This window comes from Diaporthe batatas, assembly GCF_019321695.1.
Source record: "Diaporthe batatas strain CRI 302-4 chromosome Unknown Contig00002, whole genome shotgun sequence".
Taxonomy (NCBI): domain Eukaryota; kingdom Fungi; phylum Ascomycota; class Sordariomycetes; order Diaporthales; family Diaporthaceae; genus Diaporthe; species Diaporthe batatas.
In genome coordinates, this window is record NW_025408549.1 from 331,006 (window position 1) to 353,298 (window position 22,293).

Sequence of the window (22,293 nt, forward strand, 5' to 3'; positions counted from 1 at the left end):
TTTATAAATAAAAAATAATTATTAATAATTAAATTTATAATTATATAAAAATAAATTTTATTTTTAAAAAGATTATTAATATTTAAAATAATTAATATATTTTAAATAAATTAAAAATTATAAATTTAATTTAAAAAATTAAAATTTATAAAAGTTTTAAATTTAAATTTAAAAGTTTTTTAAATTTAATTTTTTAAAAATAAAATTAAAAATATTTAAAAAAACTTAAATAAATTTAAATAAAATTATAATAATATAATATAATTAAATAAAAATTAATTATAAAATTATATTTATAAACTTTTAATTTTATATTTAAAAAAATTATAATTATATATTTAATAATAATTTTAAATATTTTAATAATTTAATTAAAAATTATTTTATTAATAAATAAAACTTTTAATTAATTAAAAAAGATTTTAAAAATTAAAAAATATTAATATAAAAATAATAAATTATAATAAATTAATTATTATAAATAAAATAAATAAATTTATATTTATATATAAATTATTTAATTTAATTAATAAATTTAATTAATTAAATTAAATATTTTATTATTTAATTAAATAAACTTTTAATTAAAATTAATATATATTATTTTAATTTATTTATTTATATATAAATAAATTTATTAATATTAATAATAAATAATATTATAAATATAAATTATAAAATTATTATAAAACTTTTATATAATAAATTTAATTAAATTAATTTTAAAAATATTTTATTTTTATTTTTAAAAAATATAAATAATTTATATTTTATTATTTATAATAATATAAATTAATAAAATAATAAATTTAATTAAAATAATTTAAAATTATAAGTTTTAATTAAAATATTTATAATATATTATTTTTATAAATTTATTTTATTATTTAAATTTATAATTTTAATATTTTTATTATAAAAATATTAATAATTAAATTTATAAACTATTTATATTTTTAATTTTATTATTAAATTAAAAATAAATAATTAAAGTTTTTAAAAATAAAATATAATATATTTTTAAAAATTAATTTAATTAAATTTATTATATAAAACCTTTTATAATAATTTTATAATTTATATTTATAATATTATTTATTATTAAAAATATTTTTATATTTATATATTAAATTATATTTATTAAAAATTAAAGTTATTATAAAATTATAAACTATTTAATTTTAATATTATTAAATATTATATATAATATTATTATATAATTTAAATAAATTAATTAAAATAAATAAAAATAAAGTTATTATTTTTAAAGGTTTTAATTTTATTTAAATAAATATTTATTTATTAACTTTATAAATAAAATTATTTAAAAATAATTATTTAATTAATTTATTAAATTAAAAATAATTAAATAAAATAATTATATTTTATTATTATATATAATATTTAAATTTATAATTTTAATAACTTTATAAAAATAATTATTAATAATTAAATTTATAATTATATAAAAATAAATTTTATTTTTAAAAAAGTTATTATTATTTAAAATAATTAATATATTTTTAAAAATTTAAAATATTATAAACTTAATTTAAAATATATTAAAATTTATAAAATTTTAAACTTAAACTTAAAAGTTTTAAATTAAAGTATTATATTTATAAATTATTTATATTTTTAATTTTATTATTAAATTAAAAATAAATAATTAAAATTTTAATAAAAATAAAATATAATATATTTTTAAAGATTAATTTAATTAAATTTATTATATAAAACTTTTATAATAACTTTATAATTTATTATTATTATTTATAATACTATCTATTATTAAAAGATATTTTTATATTAATATATTAAGTTATATTTAGTTTATTTAAGTTAATATATTAAAAGTTAAAGCTATTATAAACTATAAATTAGTTTTAATACTATTAAATATTATATATAATATTACTATATAACTTAAGTAAGTTAATTAAAATAAATAAAAATAAAAGCTATTATTTCTTTAAGGGATATATATAAGTTTTAACTCTATTTAAGTAAATATCTATCTATTAACTCTATTATATTATAAATAAAACTATTTAAAAGTAGTTACTTAACCTATTATATAACTTATTAAATTAAAAGATAACCTTTAAGTAAGGTAACTATACTTTATTATTTAAATTTATAGTTTTAATAGCTTTATAAAAAAGAAATAACTATTAATAACTAAATTTATAATTATATAAAGGTAAACTTTTACTTTAAAAGAAGTTATTAATATTTAAAATAGTTAATATATTTTTAAAAAGTTAAAAGATTATAAGTTTAATTTAAAGTATATTAAGATTTATAAAATTTTAAATTTAAAATTAAAAATATAAAGTTTTAACTTTTTAAAGATATTAAAGTTAGAAAAGTTTAAAAAAACTTAAATAAAGTTAAATAAGAATATAATAATATAATATAATTAAATAAAAACTAATTATAAAATTATAATTATAGATTTTTAATCTTATATTTAAGAGAGAAAGTTTATATTTATAAAAATAAAAGTTTTATAAAGTTTAAAAAAACTTAAATAAAGTTAAAAATTAAATTAAATTATAATATAATAAAATAATTAAATAAAAATTAATTAGAAAATTATAATTATAAATCTTTTAACTTTATATTTAAAAAATAATTAAATTTCTAATTATAAATTATTTATATTTTTAATTTTATTATTAAATTAAAAATTAATAATTAAAGTTTTAAAAATAAAATATAATATATTTTTAAAAATTAATTAAATAAAATTTATTATATAAAATATTTTATAATAATTTTATAATTATTTATAATATTATTAATTATTAAAAATAACTTTTATATTAATATATTAAGTTATATTAATTTAAATTAATATTATTAATTTATTTAAAATTAAAGTTATTATAAATTATAAATTATTTAATTTAATATTAATAAATATTATTATAAATAATTATTTATTATTTATTTTTTATATAATTATAATATTATATAATTAATTTATTAATTAATTATTTCTAATAGTTCTTAATATTATACTATTATTATAAACTTAATTATTATAGGTTTAAGTGGATTGAACCGAATATACTCTCTATCTCCGTGCCCTGCAGCCTTTCCCCTGGATTAGCGCCAAGGATGAGCTCCGTGCGAGCAGGTGCATCTCTTCCGAAATCTCACGACTCCACACAAAGTCGTCACAGTAGGTACCTGCCGCTTGGCAGTGTTTTCGGAGCTACTGACGATGTCTGCGGTAGCCTCTCTTTCCCTCGCCTTCTACTCGCCCATAGAATTTCAGCCACAGCAGTTGTCGCCGTTAACGCCAAGATCACCACCCAGTGCCTATCGGTGTAAAAATAAATAGTAACACTCCAGGGCCGAGCCCGGGGTTGTGCAAGTGGGCTCTTCCGGACATTTGCACCTATTCTGAGGGCCGTGACCCGTCTCGAATCGGCAGTGTTCCCGGCCATGGGCTCCCAGAGACCCAGTGTATGGATTCCAATGTTACGATGTATAACGCCTCAGACGGCCGAAGAGTACGGCCACGGCGAGATTTGAAAAATCACTGGTTTGCCTCTCTCTTTCTCAGATTTAACTGATCGTCACGTCACTGCTTCAGTGTTCGGCATGTTTTAAGCTTGCATCCCTAAGTTCCCATCCGCCAGGTGCTTCCTGCCAGGAGTCGTTCCTTTGAAACCTGGATTACGTCCTCCTATTACTCCCAAGTCAGTTTGCGAGATGGGGAGCAGTCAATGTAGGCCCTTCATCCTTCTCTTACCACGCAGCCAAGAGAAGGTACATGTTGACACACAAAAGCGAGTCCCGGTTCTGTCTCGGCAACCGTCACAACCCAGGCACAACTGCAGAGCTTCCAGTATGTAGCCCAGCATGCTGCGGCCGCGTACTGCAACTCGGCCGGTTCCCTGACGGCGGGGACCCTTATATCATGCGGAAACGATGCTTGTCCGGATCTAGAGATGAATCGGGCGTTTTTGGAGGGAATCTTGGAGTATGTCGGCCACGTTAATGCATGCAAAGATCTTCGTGAGCCCCTGCTGACATCTTTGACAGCGCAAATGATGGCACTGGCACCGCTGGGTTCGTGGGAGTGGACCCAGTACAGAAAGTTATCATCGTCGCATTCAAAGGGACGGATAACGGGGCTACCTTCGCCTATGAGTGAGTTCAGCCTATGAATTTCCAACTGGGCAAAATAGGAACTGAGATTCGCTGCAGTCTGGAGGCTGTCACCACTGATACAAACTTATGCGATGGCTGCATGATACACGGCGGCTTCGCCACCTCATTCGATAACATGCATCCAGCCGTAACAAAGCTGGTCAAATCTGCTCGCAAAAGCCACCCGGACTTCAGCATCGTGACGACTGGCCACAGTCTGGGAGCAGCCATGGCCACAATGGCTGGCGCGTGGCTCCGGCAAGACGGGTACCCTTGCGACATCTTCACTTACGGATCACCGCGCATCGGCAATGAAAAACTAGCCAGCTACATCTCGCAGCAGGAGGGCAATGAATACCGAATTACTCACTTGAACGATCCTGTACCGCGCTTGCCAGGTCACTGGCTTGGCTATAGACACACCGACACGGAGTATTGGCTTTCAACAGGTCAAGCCACCACCATCGACTATACTATTTCTGAGATAAAAATCTGCAAGGGTACATATAATACGAACTGCAATGGCGCTGGAAGTATGGGAACAAGTTATACTCCTCATGGGTACTACTTCCGCAAAATCGGGGCTTGCAGAAAGACATAGACAGGATCGGTCACAGCTTCATCCCCTTGCAGTTGCCTGTGAGGTCTCGGCGATATAAGTGGTTTCGCTTCTATTCCGTATACGTTCGAGGACGGACATACATGGCGCCTTCATACGGTGGTAATTCTAATTATAAAACCCTTAAATATCCGCCTAGATTAAATGTTCCATTATACATACCTCAGTAATAACCTCCGGATTCAAGAAGGCAAAGTGGACATGTGACCGTGTGGCATTTGAGCCACCGTGGAAGAGGAAGCCCTCTAGTCAAGGCCGCGGCACGCTGGCATAGGAGGGTCGCATTCCGTAGCTGGGCAGGGTTCCGTGGAACATAACCAATCCTTGGGTGACAGTAAAGGTTTGGGCGACGCTAATGCTTGTGACAGCAACGGACTCAGATCCACTTAAAACTGTGTGACCGTTGACTTGTGTCAATGGTGCCGTTCCCGTGATGTTGCGTCTGTTCCGGAGAATCCTTCCACCAGAATTCCCGTCAATCAACACAAGCAGAGGCTGGAAAGGAGGCACCCGATCCGTGCCAAGAACGAAGCTGATCCACGGCCCCGGCACCCTAGGCAGTTCGAAGCCGTGCGGTCTCCAGTCCCGAAGAGCGAAAACAGGTCTTGTATTCAGTCGCGATCTCAGACCCTGTCCGGAGAAAAAAGTGTCAAATATCCCACGTAGCATCGAGGGCAGCCGTCGCGGCGGACGAAGACCGCGTGATGAGAGTGAAATAGGAATCTGTCTCCGGCACCAGAAAGCCCGATTTTGGTCAACAACGAGAAACAATATGACAGAAAATTTATGTATCAGGATCCCTACTTAAGGACTTGTCTGTCCTCGTAGCAAGGACGAGAAACCTAGACTCTTCTTGTGTGACACCGTGACGGGCTGTGAAACATCTTCTCCAAATCCATTTGCACCATATCATCATACTCCCAGTAATTCGAGGGCCTCTTGGGACCAACATGGTCAACGTTGGACTACTTCTCTTGACAGCCTTCCTTGGAAGAGCTTCAGCCGCCGGGGTAACCGGGGCCGCTGAAGGCTTTGCCAAGGGCGTCACTGGTGGCGGAAGCGCCTCTCCTGTTTATCCTACCACTAATGCCGAGCTTGTCAGCTGTAAGGATGTATTCTCTTATAAACCGTTTCCTAGAGTTCACGTTAAGTCATCATCTGCTTTCGGCAGCCTGAATATGTGAGGTTGAGGACTTCTAACGGTCTGCTGATGCACAACAGACCTTGGCGACTCTTCGGCACGTGTGATTATCCTTACGAAGACCTTTGATTTCACCGGCACCGAAGGCACAACGTCTGCGACCGGGTGTGCCCCTTACGGGACAGCATCTGGGTGCCAGACTGCCATCAACCAGAACGATGTGTGTTTCTCCTTCCCCATCTCCGTGCAGCTGAAACGTGGGTCCTGGAAATTGATGTGACTTTTTTCGAAGTGGTGCACTGTATATCAACCAAACGCCCCGAGTGTCTCGGTCAAGTATGACAATGCGGCAATCACGCCAATTACTGTCAAGTCCAATAAGTCACTTGTCGGCTCCGGTAAGCAGCTGCTATATATAATATTTACTCCTCCAAGAACAAATACATCCCTATTTCAAGCTTATATGACACAGACTTCACGGGTTGCAGATTCTGCGACAGGCCATGCTATGGCCTACTCCCTGCCACATTCATTTTAAGCTACTTCTCTGATTCTCTTAAGACTAACTCCTGGCGTTGGAAAGGGAGCTCTGGTATCCTCAAAGGAAAGGGGCTGAAGATTGCCAGCGGCGCCAGCAACATCATCATCCAAAATATTCATATCACGAACCTGAACCCGCAGTACGTTTGGGGTGGAGATGCCATCATCTTGGATGGTGCTGACCTTATTTGGATTGATCATGTCAAAGTAAGAAATGCTTCAAGATTTCCCAAACTCAAAACAATCCATCTTGGACCTGAGGAATGCCTCGAAGATCAACTAATTCAGCCGCATAATAGACCTCTCTCATCGGCCGTCAGCATATAGTGCTGGGCTACGGAGCTTCCAACCGCGTCACCATTTCCAATAATGAGATAGACGGCTCAACATCTTGGTCAGCTACAGTAAGCAGTGCCTGGAGAAATTCTTAACCCTTCAAGAACACATCATACACCGCAGTCTCAGACTGTATACCAATGTCCTCAGGGGCCGCAAGATTTCAGATAAGCCATTTTTCCCTTGTGGCCCCCCTCAGCTAAATTGATGTGAAGCTACTATCTTATTTCTTTGACCGCTGACTCCGATGCTTTAGTGTGACGGACATCACTACTGGGGTCTTTATTTCACCGGGTCGAACGACCTGATCACTCTCAAGGGCAATTACATCCACCACACTTCAGGACGGTCCCCGAAGGTCGGCGGGAACACCCTCCTTCACGCGGTCAACAACTATTGGTACGCCAACTCTGGCCGTAAGTATCACTTTTCACTTCTTAAGAATCCCCCTCCCCGTCTCTCATGTTGTGGAATGTTCTAGAATACAACACTTTAGGGCCCGTTGCAGGACTAACGTCACCATCAAGATGCTTTCGAGGTGGATGCTGGCTCCCAAGTGGTGGTTGAGGGATCCGTCTTCCAGAACGTAGTCAATGAGGTCGAAGCAAGCAGCTTCAAGGGCAAGATGTTCAACAGTCCTGACACCACCACAAACGCGGCCTGCGCTTCGTACCTAGGTCACAATTGTCAGCTGAACGCCTTTGGAAGCAGTACTGGTTACAATGCGAAGGACACGTCATTCTTCTCCAACTTCCAGGGCAAGAACATTGCCAGTGCCAGCACGGCGTCTTCAGCCCAGTCAAGTGTGCCGAACTCGGCTGGCTTTGGGAAGATCTAGACCATGGGGTCATGGAAGTCTTCAGACATGTAAGACACAGGCCGTCTTAGGATTTGATCGGGGTGGCTACTCAATAGCTTCAGTCTATCATACGGTTAATATTACTATAAGTACTACATCTCCACACATAAAATAATCTAAATATTTATATAGTTTCACTTCTATTTTATATATATTTAAGTATATAAAAAGTATATAATATTTATAAACTATATAACTTTAATTATATTATAATTTATTTATATTAAATTATTATTATTTAATTTAATTCTTTATTTTAAATTTAAATATAAAATTAAAAGTTTATAATAATAATCTTTTATTAATTTATATTTTATTAATTCTTTATTATTAATTATTTATTTTTATATTTTATTATTAAAGTTATAATAAATTAAAGGTTTTAATTATTGTTAAATATTATTTTTATAAATTTAAATTCTTTTAAAAAATTATTTATTTTAAATATTAATTATTTATACTTTTATTATTATTATTTACTTAAATTTAAATAAATAAATAAAAGTTTATAAAATAAAATATATTTTTAAATTAATTAAATTAAATTTATAAATTAAAAATAAATAATTAAATATTTTAAAATTAATTTATTTAAATTTATTATATAAAGTATTTTATAATAATTTAATAGTATATTATATTTATAATATTATTTATTATTAAAAGTATTTTTATATTAATATATATTATAAATTAATTTTAAATAATTATATAAAAGTATTTTAAATAGAGTTATAAATTATAATATTTTAAGAAAAAAGGCTTAAAGAGCTTTTTTATAAATATTATATAATTATATAAGTTAAAAGAATATTTAAAGCTAATATTTATTTATTTAATAATTATATCTACTTACTTAGTTTTTTACTAACTACTTATTTAGTATAAGAATTTATATATAGGGCCTATATAAAACTATATATTTAATTAGAATTCTTTAAATTTTTAATACTTTTAATATAAGCCCCTTTTAATATACCTTTTAATACACCTTTTAGTATACCTTCTAGTATACCTTTTAATATACCTTTTAAGCTATATATATTTAAGTATTAACTAAGTATTTAAATATTAACTAAATATTAAAAGGTTAGAAGTTTAAAGTATTAAAGGATTAAAAGGGGTATTAAAAAGTTAGAAAGAATATAGTTTTTATTTTTACCTTTTTAACTTCTAACCTTTTAATATTTAATTAGTATTTAAATATTTAGTTAATATTTAAATATATATAGTTTAAATAATAAAGGTAAAGGTAAAGGTAAAGGTAAAAGTAAAGATAAAGGGGTGTTAAAAGGGGTATTAGAAAGGGTATTAAAAGGTATACTAAAAGGTATATTAAAAGGGGCTTATATTAAAAGTATTAAAAATTAAAGAAGGAAATTATATTAGAGAGTTTTTTAGTACTAACTTAAAAGGTATTTATAAATATAAAGGAGTTATTTAGAAAAATTAATATTAGGTAAGTAATTAGTAAGAATTAAGTAAGTAAATATAATTATTAGGTGAGTGGATATTAGTTTAAATATTTAAGTTAAACTTTAAAAAGTTTATTTTAATTAACTTTTAAAAACTTAAACTTCTAACTTAAATCCTTTATATAATTATTTTATTTTAAAAATAATTATTAATATTATATAAAAGTTAAATTTTAAAAGATTTTTATATATAAATATAATTAAATTTATTTTATTTATTTTAATTATAAAGATATTAATTATATAAATATTATATTATATTTATATTATTTTATTTTATTAATATATAAATATTTATATTATAATATAAAACTATTAATATAAAATAATATTAATTTATTTTATTAATATATAAATATTTATATTATAATATAAAGTTATTAATATAAAATAATATTAATTTATTTTATTAATATATATTAATTATATTAATTATTTATTTAATTTTTAATAGTTATATTTTTAAACTTTTACCTTTATTTTATTTATATAACTGTTTTCTTTTTCTTTATAATTACTTTTATTAATTTTTATAAATATTATTTAATATTATTTATTATACTTTATAAATCTTTTTAATTTTAATAATAATCTTTATTTATTTTATTTATTCTTTTTATATTATTATATAACTTTATACTCTTTTATTTAAAAATAAAATTACTTTTATAATAATATAATATTATTTATATACTTTTATATTTTTATTAAATTTCTTTTAATATTAATTTTAAAAATATAATTATTATAATAAATAATTATAATAATTAATATAATATTTTTAATATTATTATTATTAATAAAAGTTATTTTATTATTTAAATAATAAAAATAGTTTAAAAATATATTATAATTCTTATATTTATATATTTTAATTTTAATTATTAATTATTATTAAAACTATTATTTTATAATTAAATTTATAATTATAAATAACTTTAATAATAAAATAATTAATTTTTAAAAGTTTTTAATAAATATATTAATACTTTTAAAATTAGAATTTTTCTTTTATAAAATAATAATTATAAAAGTTATATTTTTAATAATAATATTATATAATAAAATATTATTTATATTACTTTATTTTTATATTTATATTTCATATTATAAAATTAAATATAAAAGCTTTATTTTTAAATATATTATATTTTTAATTATTAGATTAATATTATTATATAAACTTTTATTAATAATTTTATAATTAAATTAATAAAAGAATTATAAAAACTTTTATAAATTTTAATTATTATTTTTAACTTTTATTTTTATTTATAATATATAATTTCTCTTTTAAATATAAAATTAAAAAATCTATAATTATTATTTTTAATTAATTTTTATTTAACTATTTTATTATATTATAATTTAATTTAACTTTATTTAAACCTTTTTAATTTTATTTAATATTCTTTTAATAAAATTATAAGTTTAAATATTTTAAATTTAAATTTAAGATTTTTATAAATTTTAATTTACTTTAAATTAAGTTTATAATCTTTTAACTTTTTAAAAATATATAAACTATTTTAAATAATAATAAACTTTCTTTAAAATAAAAATTTATTTTTATATAATTATAAATTTAATTATTAATAATTATTTCTTTTCTTATTTATAAGTTATTAAAATTATAAATCTAAATATTATATATAATAATAAAGTATAATTACTTTATTTAATTATTTTTAATTTAATAATATAGTAAATTAAGTAATTACTTTTAAATAGTTTTACTTATAAAATTAATAAATAAATATTTATTTATAAAATAAAGTTAAAACTTTAATTAAAAAATAATAACTTAATTTTATTTATTTAATTAATTTATAAAAGGTTTAAATTATATAATAACTTTATATATAATATTTAATAATATTAAAATTAAATAGTTTATAATTTATAATAGTTTTAACTTTTAATAAATTAATAATATTAACTTAAATTAATTAAATATAATTTAATATATTAATATAAAAGATATTTTTAATAATAAATAATATTATAAATATAAATTATAAAGTTATTATAAAAAGTTTTATATAATAAACTTAATTAAATTAATCTTTAAAAATATATTATATTTTATTTCTTTAAAACTTTAATTATTTACTTTTAATTTAATAATAAAATTAAAAAAATATAAATAGTTTATAATATATAATACTTTAATTAATATTATTTTTATTATAATTTAATATATAAATTTAAAAGGTTTATTTTTTTAATTTTAATTTTTTATTTATTATATATTTAATTAAATAAAGTTTATTTAATACCTAATTATAAACTATTTTCTTCTTAAGGTTCTACCGGCTGGATACTCTGTGGATTGTGAAAGACATCACCTGGATCCCATATAGCTTTAAGATGTTCTAGACTGGACAGATTCTCTTCCCAATACTGTTCTTGTGGTATGCCGGAGATGTTCAGATCCACATAACCAGGATACGTGCCCCTGGTCATAGTCTCACGAGGCAGCTTCCCTACCAGTTCCTCATGGAAGTCGTTCAGAAAGGTGAAGGTTGTGTCCGACAATTCGATAAGGTCAACAGCATAAGACTGGTAGAACATGTACTTGTCGCGATGGGCATATGCCGTGGCGTTCGTTGGGACATCAGCAACGGCACCCCCCGTCGCGTCGAAGATAATGAACCATAGCAAAGTCCCCTTGTCCACTCCCTGTGCATACTCAAGGAGATCTGTGGCGTCCTCCTTGCTGAGAACATCCTCCCGTCGGAATCCCAGGCTCTTGGCGTAGAAGTTGGAAGAGAATGTGGCCAGGGTGCTTAATGCTCCTTTCTCGGCTAGGGCAGCGAGGGAGCCGAGCCAGTCGGTAACTTCAATTGTGCCATTTACCGGTAGACGTTGAGTTATTCCCGTCTCGTGGAATTCATCTTCAGTCCCATAGAATGTCCCTGTGACAGTGATTCCTCCAAGCCACATAACGAGTTCTGTGCCGAAGCGCCGATCTAGGCTTGGGTCTGACACGAGTATTTGCCACTGCATGTAGATGTCTGCAAGTCGCGCCGGGTCTTTTGAAATGGTGATTTCAAATGTATACTGAGTGACATTTTCAGGCTCTGGATGAGTCCTCAAGACGAATTCTGTGATGACTCCAAAACTGGCTCCAGCCCCTCGCAGCCCCTGGTAAGATTGTCAGCCAACTCACGAGAGTCCAGGCGCCGCTGTTGGACCTTACCCAGAAGAGATCGTTGTTCTCCCCCGTGTTTGCACGGACAATGGTTCCATTAGCCGTCACCACCTCTACCTCGACAATATGATCCAGCGCTGGACCCCACATCCTCGACACAGGTCCCAAGCCCCCCTATGAATTCTCTCGTTAGCCACCTGACCAGACTCTGTTATCAGTGTCAAGGAGTAACTCACGATAGTGGCGTGCCCCCCGATTCCAACCGATGGACAAACACCATGTGCAAAGGCTCGACGTGTCTCGTGCAAATGGTTGTCGATCTCACCCAGTCTCAAGCCGGCTCCGATGGTCGCATATCCAGTGGTATTATCAATGCTATACTGATTGATGTTGACCAGGTCGATAGCGACAGCGCCATCTCCGAGCCCGAAATTTGCGTAGGAATGTCCACCAGATTTGGCCTGGACCTTGAAGTCATTGTCCGCGGCACACTTCACTATCGCGGCAACTTCTTCGGAAGATTTTGGGCGAATAACGGCGTCAGGGGTAACTTCCACGGCAAGGTTGTATGGCTTAACCCAGTTGGACTGATACGTGTTGAAGATGTCGAGTCTGTTGTCGGCGAAGGCAACGCAGTCTGACCTGCCTGCACAAACATCGGTGAGGCAGTCCTTGAGGGAGGCCAGGGCAGATGTCAGCAGGGTGACTGTCACGAGGACAGTCGCCCATGGCTTAGCAGTAGACTCCCGCATTGTGATCCAAGCAGTTAATCCCTCTTTCTCTTCTTTGGCCAAAGTCTGGGCTAGAGAATCGTCGCAGAGAGAGGACGGTGGTAATTGTTGCCCTGCAGAGAGCGCTGCTCACTTTTAGGCACTGTCGTGTCCGCCCGTGCAGATTGATCGGGGGGCAGGTTGTGTAAAGGGGGTCAATCCAGCGACGCAAATGGTACTACCAAAGAACTTGCAAAGTGCATCTCAGGAGCACGAATGACGGTTTCGTGGAATCTGGAGTCCGGTCACAGCCCGGCTTCTAGGTATACAAGCGACCAACGCATATCACTTGTAGGGGTGTGTCACCGTTTAGGCCGCCCGGGCGTTGGTCAGATATGCAAGAAGCCGCAGACATATAATCGATTTAACAGGCTCCCGAGCAAGGAAACTTAAACTACCATCGGCATTGCCCATACGCCCCGTCAGTTCAGGGTCACAGGCCGCGCTATGACAGCATCCACCGGGCAAACAACAGTAAGGCGAGGCAGTACAGGTTTTCAGTTTAGCTACGGTTGAAGACCAAGTTCATGAATTTTGAGACCTCCTTTCTCTTTTCCTTGTAATAGAGAAACAACGCGCCATGCGCCCGCAGGCAGAGTCTGGCCAGCCAGGCACTCCAAAGGCAAGCTGGGCTCTTAAGACGTCACTTAGGCTTTACGGCACAAGGGCTCGAATTTTACACTAAATAGAGTGGATTTAAAGAGTAGGGTTACCTAAGGAAGAAAGGAAGAAAGGAAGGTTACCCCTCGGGCTTTAGAGTGAGAGGCAATAGTGTGGCAGCCTTATCAATAAGGAGACCTACAGGGACCCCTATAGGGCCCACCTACCACTCTTAACCCCCAGCCCTAACTGCTCTACCACTACTTAGCAGCATCCACTCTACCAATATATTTGATACTGTATGGAATCTAACAGCGTGACTCAGGATGAGGACCCAGGTCTATCTAAGCCAACAAACTAGACATAGGCATGCATAGTCTAGTAGCATCATCCACATTACTAGATTAGCTACTAGAAAGGTTTAAGGTGTAATTTATTATTAGTAGTTTATTATAACTTTAACTAACTATATAAACTTAGCTATTAAATTTATTATAAAATATATATTTCTTTAATTTAAGTCCTTTAAAGGTTATTAAACTTATTTTTATAAAATATATTTAATACTTTTATAATTAAATAAATAAAGTTTAATTATAAATTATTCATATTTTTAATTTTATTATTAAATTAAAAGTAAATAGTTAAAGTTTTAAAAATAAAATATAATATATCTTTTAAAGATTAATTTAATTAAATTTATTATATAAAACTTTTATAATAACTTTATAATTTATTATATTTATAATATTATTTATTATTAAAAGATATTTTTATATTAATATATTAAATTATATTTAATTAATTTAAGTTAATATAATAAATATATTTATTAACTTTAATATAAATTAATCTATTAAAAGTTAAAGTTATTATAAACTATAAATTAGTTTTAATATTATTAAGTATTATATATAAAGTTATTATATAATTTGAATAAATATAAGTTAATTAAAATAAATAAAATAAAACTATTATTTCTTTAATTATAAATATATATAAGTTTTAACTTTATTTTATAAATAAATATTTATTTAATAAATTTAAAAGATTATTTATTTTATTATATTATAAATAAAATTATTTAAAAGTAATTATTTAATTTATTATATTTTAATTTATTAAATTAAAAATAACTTTTAAATAAAGTAATTATACTTTATTATTTAAATTTATAACTTTAATAGTTTTATAAAAAATAATTATTAATAATTAAATTTATAATTATATAAAAGTAAATTTTTATTTTAAAGAAAAGTTATTATTATTTAAAATAGTTAATATATTTTTAAAAGTTAAAAATTATAAGTTTAATTTAAAGTAAATTAAGATTTATAAAAGTTTTAAATTTAAATTTAAAAGCTTTTTTAATTTAATTTTTAAAAGGAAAAATATTAAAGAAGTTTAAAAGAAAGTTTAAATAAAGTTAGAAATTAAATAAAATTATAATAATATAATATAATTAAATAAAATTAATTATAAAATTATAATTATAGATTTTTAATTTTATATTTAAAAGAGTAAAGTTTAATTATAATATATAGATTTTATTAAAATAAATTCTATTTTATTAAATTAAAAATATAAATATTTTTATTTATTTAATTATTTATTTATTTTAATATATTTATTAATATTTAAAAATATAATTTTAATTATAATTAAATTTATTATATTATAAGTTTAAATATTTTATTTATATTATAAAATTAAAATTAAATAATAAGAAATTTAAAATAATAAAATATAATATATTTTATTAAAATAAATAAATATAAATTATTATTATTTTAAAAGTTTAATTTTATTTAAATAAATAAATATTTATTTATTAATTTTATTAAATTATAAATTTAAATATAAAAATATAAAATTTATATTATTTTAAAATAAAAATTTAAAAGATTTAAAAGATTTAAATTAAATAAAATAAAATTAAAATAATATAATATAAATTAATTAAATAAAATTAATTAAAAATTATAATTATAAGTTTTTAATTTTATATTTAAAAGAATAATTTTAATTATATAGTAATTTTATATATAATTTTAATAATATTAAAAGTAAGTTATAAATTATAAATTATAATAATTTAATTTTTAAAGTTAAATTATATTAAATTAATAATATTAAATTAAATTAATATAATATTATATAAAAGTATTATATATATTTTTAAATATATATAAAATAAAAGTAAAATTATATATTAATATAAATACTTTTATTTAATAATAAATAATATTATAAATAGTTATAAAATTATTATAAAAATATATAATAAATTTAATTAAATTAATTTAAAAATATATTATATTTTTATTTTTATAAAATTTTAATTATTTAATTTTATTTAATAATAAAATTATATAAATATAAATATAATATTAATTAATATTTTTTAATTTAAATTTATTATTATAATTAATTTAATTAATTTAAAGTTTTTAATTAAATAATTAATAATTAACATAATTTAAAAATATTTCTAATTATTACTTTTATTTTTATTATTATAATAATTTAATATAATTTAATATATAAAGGTAAAAATTAATGTTTTTAGTGGGAAATATATGTGTGTGGCTAGGGTTGTGTGTTGTAAGTGTGCTGACTTACTATTTTGAATGCCGAGATCTTTAAAATGGGTCCGGCTGTTTAGAGCGATATTGAGGCGGCCTTGAAATGATATTTAGGCTAGCTTGACTGCAGGTACGGGGCCATTGGAATCTACAGCCAATACCATAGCTAAAGATCACCAGACTCCTGCATAGCACATACTGTAGAGTAAGCACTACTGAGAAACCTTGAAAGAGGGGCACCACTCAACATTTAATGAGATCGGCGGACTCTTGAAGTACGCGTCATATATTAGATGCCGTGGAGACGGTGGTAGCTATAAAGCAACAAGTTTCTCTTACAGACACATGCCAGTGATCAATGCCGTGTTTTTGAGACTGCTTGGAAGATCAAAACCTTGTTGCCGAAAATTGATTCACAGTTCGCTCAAGATTATATGTATCCTTTCGAAATGCTCTCTTCGAGATATCTCATCCTCAACCTGATGAGATTCTCAAGCGCAGTCATCCTTCGAGATCCATCTACCGTACATCGCACATATGACTATATAGTGGCCGGAGGTGGCCTTACTGGGCTCGTAGTCGCCAATCGCTTGACTGAAGACCCAGAAAGTGCGCAGAATTGAACGAGAGCCTCAAAGTCAATGAAACTGACAATTGTATCCCATCTAGCGTCGGTGCTTGTCGTCGAATACGGGGATTTCGATGATAGGTGGGATGTTGCAATACCATTCAATGCCAGGTTCCTTCACACCGAGGATCTTTTCGATATACCCTCGGTACCCCAAAAAGGCTTGGGGAACAGATCATTTAGTGTGTGGCTGGGGAAGACAGTAGGTGGTGGTTCGACTGTGAACGGAAGTAAGAAATCAATTCCTGCCTCCAATCCGTGGCCATGGGCATTGCTTCCAAACAAATCATACTAAATTCATTTCTGAGCAACTAGTGGCACTATCACGAGGTGCTCGTGCAGACTATGATGCTTGGGAAGCTCTCGGGAACCCTGGATGGGGCTGGGATACTATGTTCAAATACTTCAAGAAATCATCGACTCTCACATACCCCAGGTGAGCATCACTATTTCCGTATCACACACCCCCGTCTTTCATGTTCTCGACTGTTTTGAAATTCAGAACTTTAGGCAGTTCTAACGTCATCCTTAGTCCTGAGCTTGTCGAAAAGTATGGTTATGTTGTCAGTACGGAAGGTTATGGCCAAGGTCCTATGCAGGCAGGTTTCCCTAAGTGGCAGTTCCCTGCTCTAGGTGAGTTTTCTCGGTATTACGTCATTTGGCTCCAGCAGTTGCTATTCTGACCTCGATGATGCCTAATCAGATAATTACATCGACGCGTGGACAAAGGACATTGGAGTTGAGTACCGAACGGACGGGGATACCAATGGGGAAAATATCGGTATGGCATGGAAGCCGATTGATATTGATCCTGTGAATATTACTAGGTCCTCCGCACGGAAAACATGTAAGTTGCCCCAGGAAATTCTCTTATTCACCAACCTAGGTACACATAAAAATACTTCTGGGGGTACTACGTACTCAAGTACTCAAGTACTTATGTAGCGTTGGGATTGATGCAGCACCTTCTCTCTACTCAGAACTCTGACCCCAACTTCTACTTGCAGCTCTCAGAGCTCTCAATCACGATGGTTTTGGCTAAATTTGGCGTCATAGACTACGATCCAGCCAGTGGCCGAGCCAATCTGGACATCCTTGTAGGAAGCTATGTGGCAACACTTGTCACTAACCCCGGCGCGTTACCTGTCGTCACGGGCGTTAATGTGGCTCGGGTGGACAGCAATTCGACCGAACACATATTCTTAAAGTCCGCCAAGGAAGTGATCTTAGCTGCAGGAACCGTGCATACGACGCAAATCTTGCAACTCAGTGGTATCGGCCCCCGGGCTCTGTTGGAACCTCTATGTATTGAGATTGTTGCGGATTTGCCTGGGGTCGGTGCGAATTTCCAGGATCATCCCACAAATGATGGCTATTCATTCAAATGTCCGTTCACCGATTTCTGCTCCATGTTACCCGATCACTTTGTCACTGGGGACTCTAGCTAACGATAATTAGTCTTGAATGAGCCAAGCCTCAACCCGAATCTCTATGACGACGCCTCCTTTTTCAACGCTTCCTGGGACGAGTACATGGCCAACAGGACTGGACCCTTAACCTGGGCTTTTGGAAACAACAGGGTTGTCTTATCTCTGGACAACCTTACCAGTGACTATCAAGCGCTGATCGACGACATTCTTCATGACAACGAGACCAGTCGATATCTTGACGATTGGTACAAGCAACACCCTGTCCTGGAGGCTGGTTACAAGCTGCAGCACCAGATCATGGCTCGTGTCATATCTGAGCAGCATGGTAGCGTGATGGAGAGCGTTTTCGGCGGTGCGGCTTCAAGCGCTTTCGCCGTTGTCAAACCATTATCTCGCGGAACAGTGCTCATTAATTCCACTAATCCGGATCCCATTCTCGGCGCGCCACAGGTAAATTATCAGGCCTTAACGCACCCATTCGATATGAAGATTGCCATTGAAGGGCTCAAGGTGGTTCGGAAGCTCCTGTCGACGCCTTCAATGGCCTCCCTCCAGCCAGTAGAGATCGTGCCTGGAGCCAATGTCACAACAGACGCGCAAATAGAGGACGCAATCAGGACCACACTCTACCGCCCAGCAAACGCGCACCCTTGCTGCACAGCAGCGATGCTGCCTTTGGAGCTGGGAGGAGTTGTGGACCCGCAGCTACGGGTGTATGGTGTTCAGGGATTGAGGATCGTAGACGCCAGCATCCTGCCTCTGATTCCTTCTGCTCATACTCAAGAAACAATGTATGCTGTTGGGGAAAAGGCGGCTGATGTCATAAAAGGCTTCAACGGCTACTAGATACACACTATGCAGATTTGTCTCTTGACTTCATATCCTGAAGCAACGCATGATAGCCTAGTTTCATTCACTGCTTCTAGCGGACTGAAGTAGCTAAAGACCCTTGATCCCCAAAAAATATGCTATGCATAGAAGGTGGACTATCTCGCATTCAACCAACCTAAGGACGAGGGTGAACATGGAAGACGCCGATTTCGCGTTGGAACCTTACATATGTAACTAATCTTCCACTACGCCTGCAGAAAGACCAATGCCTCTACAGTCCAACCTTCGCAGCTAAATAATGGACAGCAACCTTGGTAGTTAGGGCCAGGATTCCTGTTGCCGGGATCTTATCGTCATCTGACCGCCTCTGCCAACCAAGCTCAAACGGCAGCCTCTCGTTTTCTGCAAAACGGGAAGTCAACCTCGGTCAGTCCAATCTCCCTCGATCTCGGGTCATCTGAACATACCAAAAAAAAACTCAACCCAGCTTCTGTTAGCATGACCATCATCGTAGTCTCCAAAAAGGCCAAGGTACATGGCTGTCTGTCCCAGAGAGTTCGTGTGTCCATCGAGTGGTAGGTTGTACTCAGGGTTGATGCTCTCGGCACTTCTCTGTCTAGCTACGAGGGCCCTGGCGGCATCACTAAGAGAGATCGTCCCCGATGGCCAGTATGACTTTGTCTCGTCAAAGATAGTCTGATTGAAGGACCAATTATCCCCGAAGAAGATATCCGCTCGGCTAAGAGAAGCATCGTGTTCGATAAGATCGTGCTTGTTAAGATCGCTCAGGTGGAATGTCTCCTTGTTACCCGTTGAGGAGGCTTCGAGGGCCTTGTTGCCTTGCAGCCTAAAAAACAGCTTCGCGTCTTCTCGTAGGTTGAGGCCTGCATCCATTCCCTCGATGAGGACATCTGCGGAGATGTTCTTGCCGTTGCGGGGAAGGTAGCCGTGGTTCGCAAGACTATTAAGAAGGGGACAGGGACTCCGGCCTGCGTTCCTGATCAGTTGTTGAGAATAACCCAAAATCAACAAGTTTCAACATACTATCATTAGGTCCAGGAGCCTGCCATAGAGGAGCGGTGCTTTGGGACAGTGCTGTAGTGACAGAAAACGCGAGGGAGAGGAGATCAGCGCGCATCGTGGGCGAGTCGGTCAAAGAAGGAAAGGAAACTGAAAGGATGGTTGTGAGTTGGTCGAAAAGCAAGTTGAACTGGACATGATGTTTGAACGGAAAAAAAATCACATGCAGAGGGATCATCTGTGTTTATGCTCCTCTCTGACTGGTAGAGCATCATAACTAAGATACCATGTGATGCGCGGTCCCGTCACACAGCCACCTCCGAATCTCGGGCCCGGGTCAATGGCTGGATATTACCAAGTACAAGTGGAGTGAAGGCCCCGTACTCTCGGGAATACTTGAATTGGAATTAGAAATTAAGGAACATTGCTACAGGGGACCAGATAGCTCACCAATGAATCACATGGATTAATAATACCCTGACTCGGCCCCAGGGAGAGCCAAGCTACTCCGAATCGAGAGCATGCTTCTAATAATACATCAGGAGCCCCGGGACAGCGCAAAGGCCCACCAGCCACGATTTGTGCAATACAGATGTGCTTTCACAAGTGGCTGCCAACGGAATATTGCTACCGATGCTAGATTCTTGAGAACTTCCCTTGACAGTGCCCGAGTTCTCATTTCCTGGCCAATAATTACGATGACAGGTCAACGCGCTGTACTTCTACGCGAGCCACATAATTGTGAGCGAAATAATGTGGGCCTTGCATGTTGAAGAAACGACCTCACCGGCTGATGGCAAATGCTGCAGCGTTGAAAGGATAACTTACTTCCATGCATAACTCGGAAGTGAAGAGAGGTAATAATGGGTGGGAGAGACGATGATAGAAAGCAAAGCCGGGGGCCCAATACCGTCATGTTCGAATTGCAATCACAATCGATTCTCGGTCCAAATTAAGACGCTTCTGAGACACTCTAGAGCATATTACTGGCTCTAGTAAATTCAAACGATTCTCATCAACATACCTAGATCCTCACCTGGGCATACTACTAGTTTGATTTCACACCCCGCGCCTGTTGCTACCTTCAATGTTAGCACGGGTACTTATTGGATAGGAATATAGCAGCGGTGCCGATCTTCGGGGCGACGAGGTCCCGAGGTCGTTGTGCTCTAGAGAGTTGGGGACTGGTCGCGCGACTTCATTCCAGTCGTAAAGGAGTCTACGTCAAGGCATCTGGTATCCCTTCTCCTTCTCATCAACCACCAGGTATAACAATTTGAAATCCCAAGGCATCGAAGGCAGTTTCCCGGGCGGTGAGAGCTCAGTATTTGACATAATACGTCTCTAGTGGAGGTTAGTGCTGGTGAGATCACAGGTCTTGCCGCCAAAGGAGGCTTGAAACTGGAGGAGGGTCATGTGAAGACTTACAGGTTTATGACGACCGAGTTTGGAAAGCTTGTTTCCAGCCTTGGAGACGACAAGGTATTATTTCCGAAACCCGACCTCACTAAATACCCGCGAGAAAACGTCCGTATTTCTGATCCTAAGGATGCCGACGGATGAGACAGTAGTGTTGACTTTGGCTGGTCCTAAAGACAGGCATGGATCAAGGCTACGTCGCCGAGGACCAAGCTCCTAGACAGCAAAACTGTCGCTATCAAAGACAACACGGCCGTGGCAGGCGTGCGGTGCATGAACAATTCAACCATGGTGGAGTGGACACCCGAGCACGAACCACTGTGACCCGCATTTTGGATGCAGGTGGCCTTGATCTGGGCAAATCAAGTGGGCGTCCACTTTTAATCCGGGGAGAATCATGTTGCTGATGACCTGACGTGGGATCCAGCCTCTTTGACCCGATACCCAACGCGGTTCGTTCCTCGCCGCGGCGGGATCTTGGGGAAGGCAGCATTGAGAAGGGGCCACGGCAGGATGACGCTCTGAACCCGAGGATAGTGCACAATACCTGTCCGTTTGACTGTGGGCACCCTTGTTCACGTTCCCCATTACTTGCCGAGGTCGTCAGATGAGAAATGCCCACGAGATGCAGGCACCGGTCACCCTTGTCACTCACTCCCTTGCGGATTCGCCCTGGCTTCTGATAAACCTGGTATCAAGCTGCCAGTTGGTATTATGGT

The 22,293-nt window shown here is 32.5% G+C and overlaps 5 protein-coding genes across 5 annotated transcripts; 3 read left to right on the forward strand and 2 right to left on the reverse strand.

Annotated features, from left to right (window-relative positions):
- Nucleotides 1-3,183: 3,183 nt before the first annotated feature.
- Nucleotides 3,184-4,920, forward strand: KVR01_001636 (uncharacterized protein). The gene is made up of 5 exons (XM_044784478.1): nt 3,184-3,556; nt 3,654-3,742; nt 3,805-3,997; nt 4,060-4,167; nt 4,225-4,920. Exons 1-5 carry the CDS (start codon nt 3,480-3,482, stop codon nt 4,766-4,768), a joined length of 1,011 nt encoding a protein of 336 aa, XP_044649591.1. The 5' UTR covers nt 3,184-3,479; the 3' UTR covers nt 4,769-4,920.
- Nucleotides 4,921-5,736: 816 nt separating this feature from the next.
- KVR01_001977 (uncharacterized protein) lies at nt 5,737-7,641 on the forward strand (the record flags this gene model as incomplete). The annotated part of the gene is made up of 7 exons (XM_044791824.1): nt 5,737-5,890; nt 6,008-6,147; nt 6,220-6,329; nt 6,515-6,674; nt 6,767-6,871; nt 7,060-7,219; nt 7,331-7,641. The coding sequence occupies 7 exons, from the start codon at nt 5,737-5,739 to the stop codon at nt 7,639-7,641; spliced, it is 1,140 nt and encodes a 379-aa protein (XP_044649932.1).
- A 3,797-nt stretch (nt 7,642-11,438) lies between these two features.
- KVR01_001863 (uncharacterized protein) lies at nt 11,439-13,043 on the reverse strand (the record flags this gene model as incomplete). The annotated part of the gene is made up of 3 exons (XM_044790916.1): nt 11,439-12,284; nt 12,340-12,442; nt 12,673-13,043. 3 exons carry the CDS (start codon nt 13,041-13,043, stop codon nt 11,439-11,441), a joined length of 1,320 nt encoding a protein of 439 aa, XP_044649818.1.
- A 3,637-nt stretch (nt 13,044-16,680) lies between these two features.
- Nucleotides 16,681-19,150, forward strand: KVR01_001252 (uncharacterized protein; the record flags this gene model as incomplete). The annotated part of the gene is made up of 7 exons (XM_044782093.1): nt 16,681-16,855; nt 16,916-17,104; nt 17,190-17,310; nt 17,407-17,507; nt 17,578-17,721; nt 17,931-18,260; nt 18,333-19,150. The coding sequence occupies 7 exons, from the start codon at nt 16,681-16,683 to the stop codon at nt 19,148-19,150; spliced, it is 1,878 nt and encodes a 625-aa protein (XP_044649207.1).
- Nucleotides 19,151-19,406: 256 nt separating this feature from the next.
- KVR01_001164 (uncharacterized protein) lies at nt 19,407-20,273 on the reverse strand (the record flags this gene model as incomplete). The annotated part of the gene is made up of 3 exons (XM_044794781.1): nt 19,407-19,537; nt 19,603-20,124; nt 20,180-20,273. 3 exons carry the CDS (start codon nt 20,271-20,273, stop codon nt 19,407-19,409), a joined length of 747 nt encoding a protein of 248 aa, XP_044649119.1.
- Between the last annotated feature and the right edge of the window lie 2,020 nt (nt 20,274-22,293).

Bases quoted from the DNA above. Each gene is read 5' to 3' on its own strand.
- KVR01_001636 (XM_044784478.1), top strand. From the start codon at position 3,480: ATGGATTCCAATGTTACGATGTATAACGCCTCAGACGGCCGAAGAGTA. The intron at 3,743-3,804 runs GTAGGCCCTTCA...GACACACAAAAG, and splicing joins CGAGATGGGGAGCAGTCAAT to CGAGTCCCGGTTCTGTCTCG. The intron at 4,168-4,224 runs GTGAGTTCAGCC...GATTCGCTGCAG, and splicing joins GGGGCTACCTTCGCCTATGA to TCTGGAGGCTGTCACCACTG.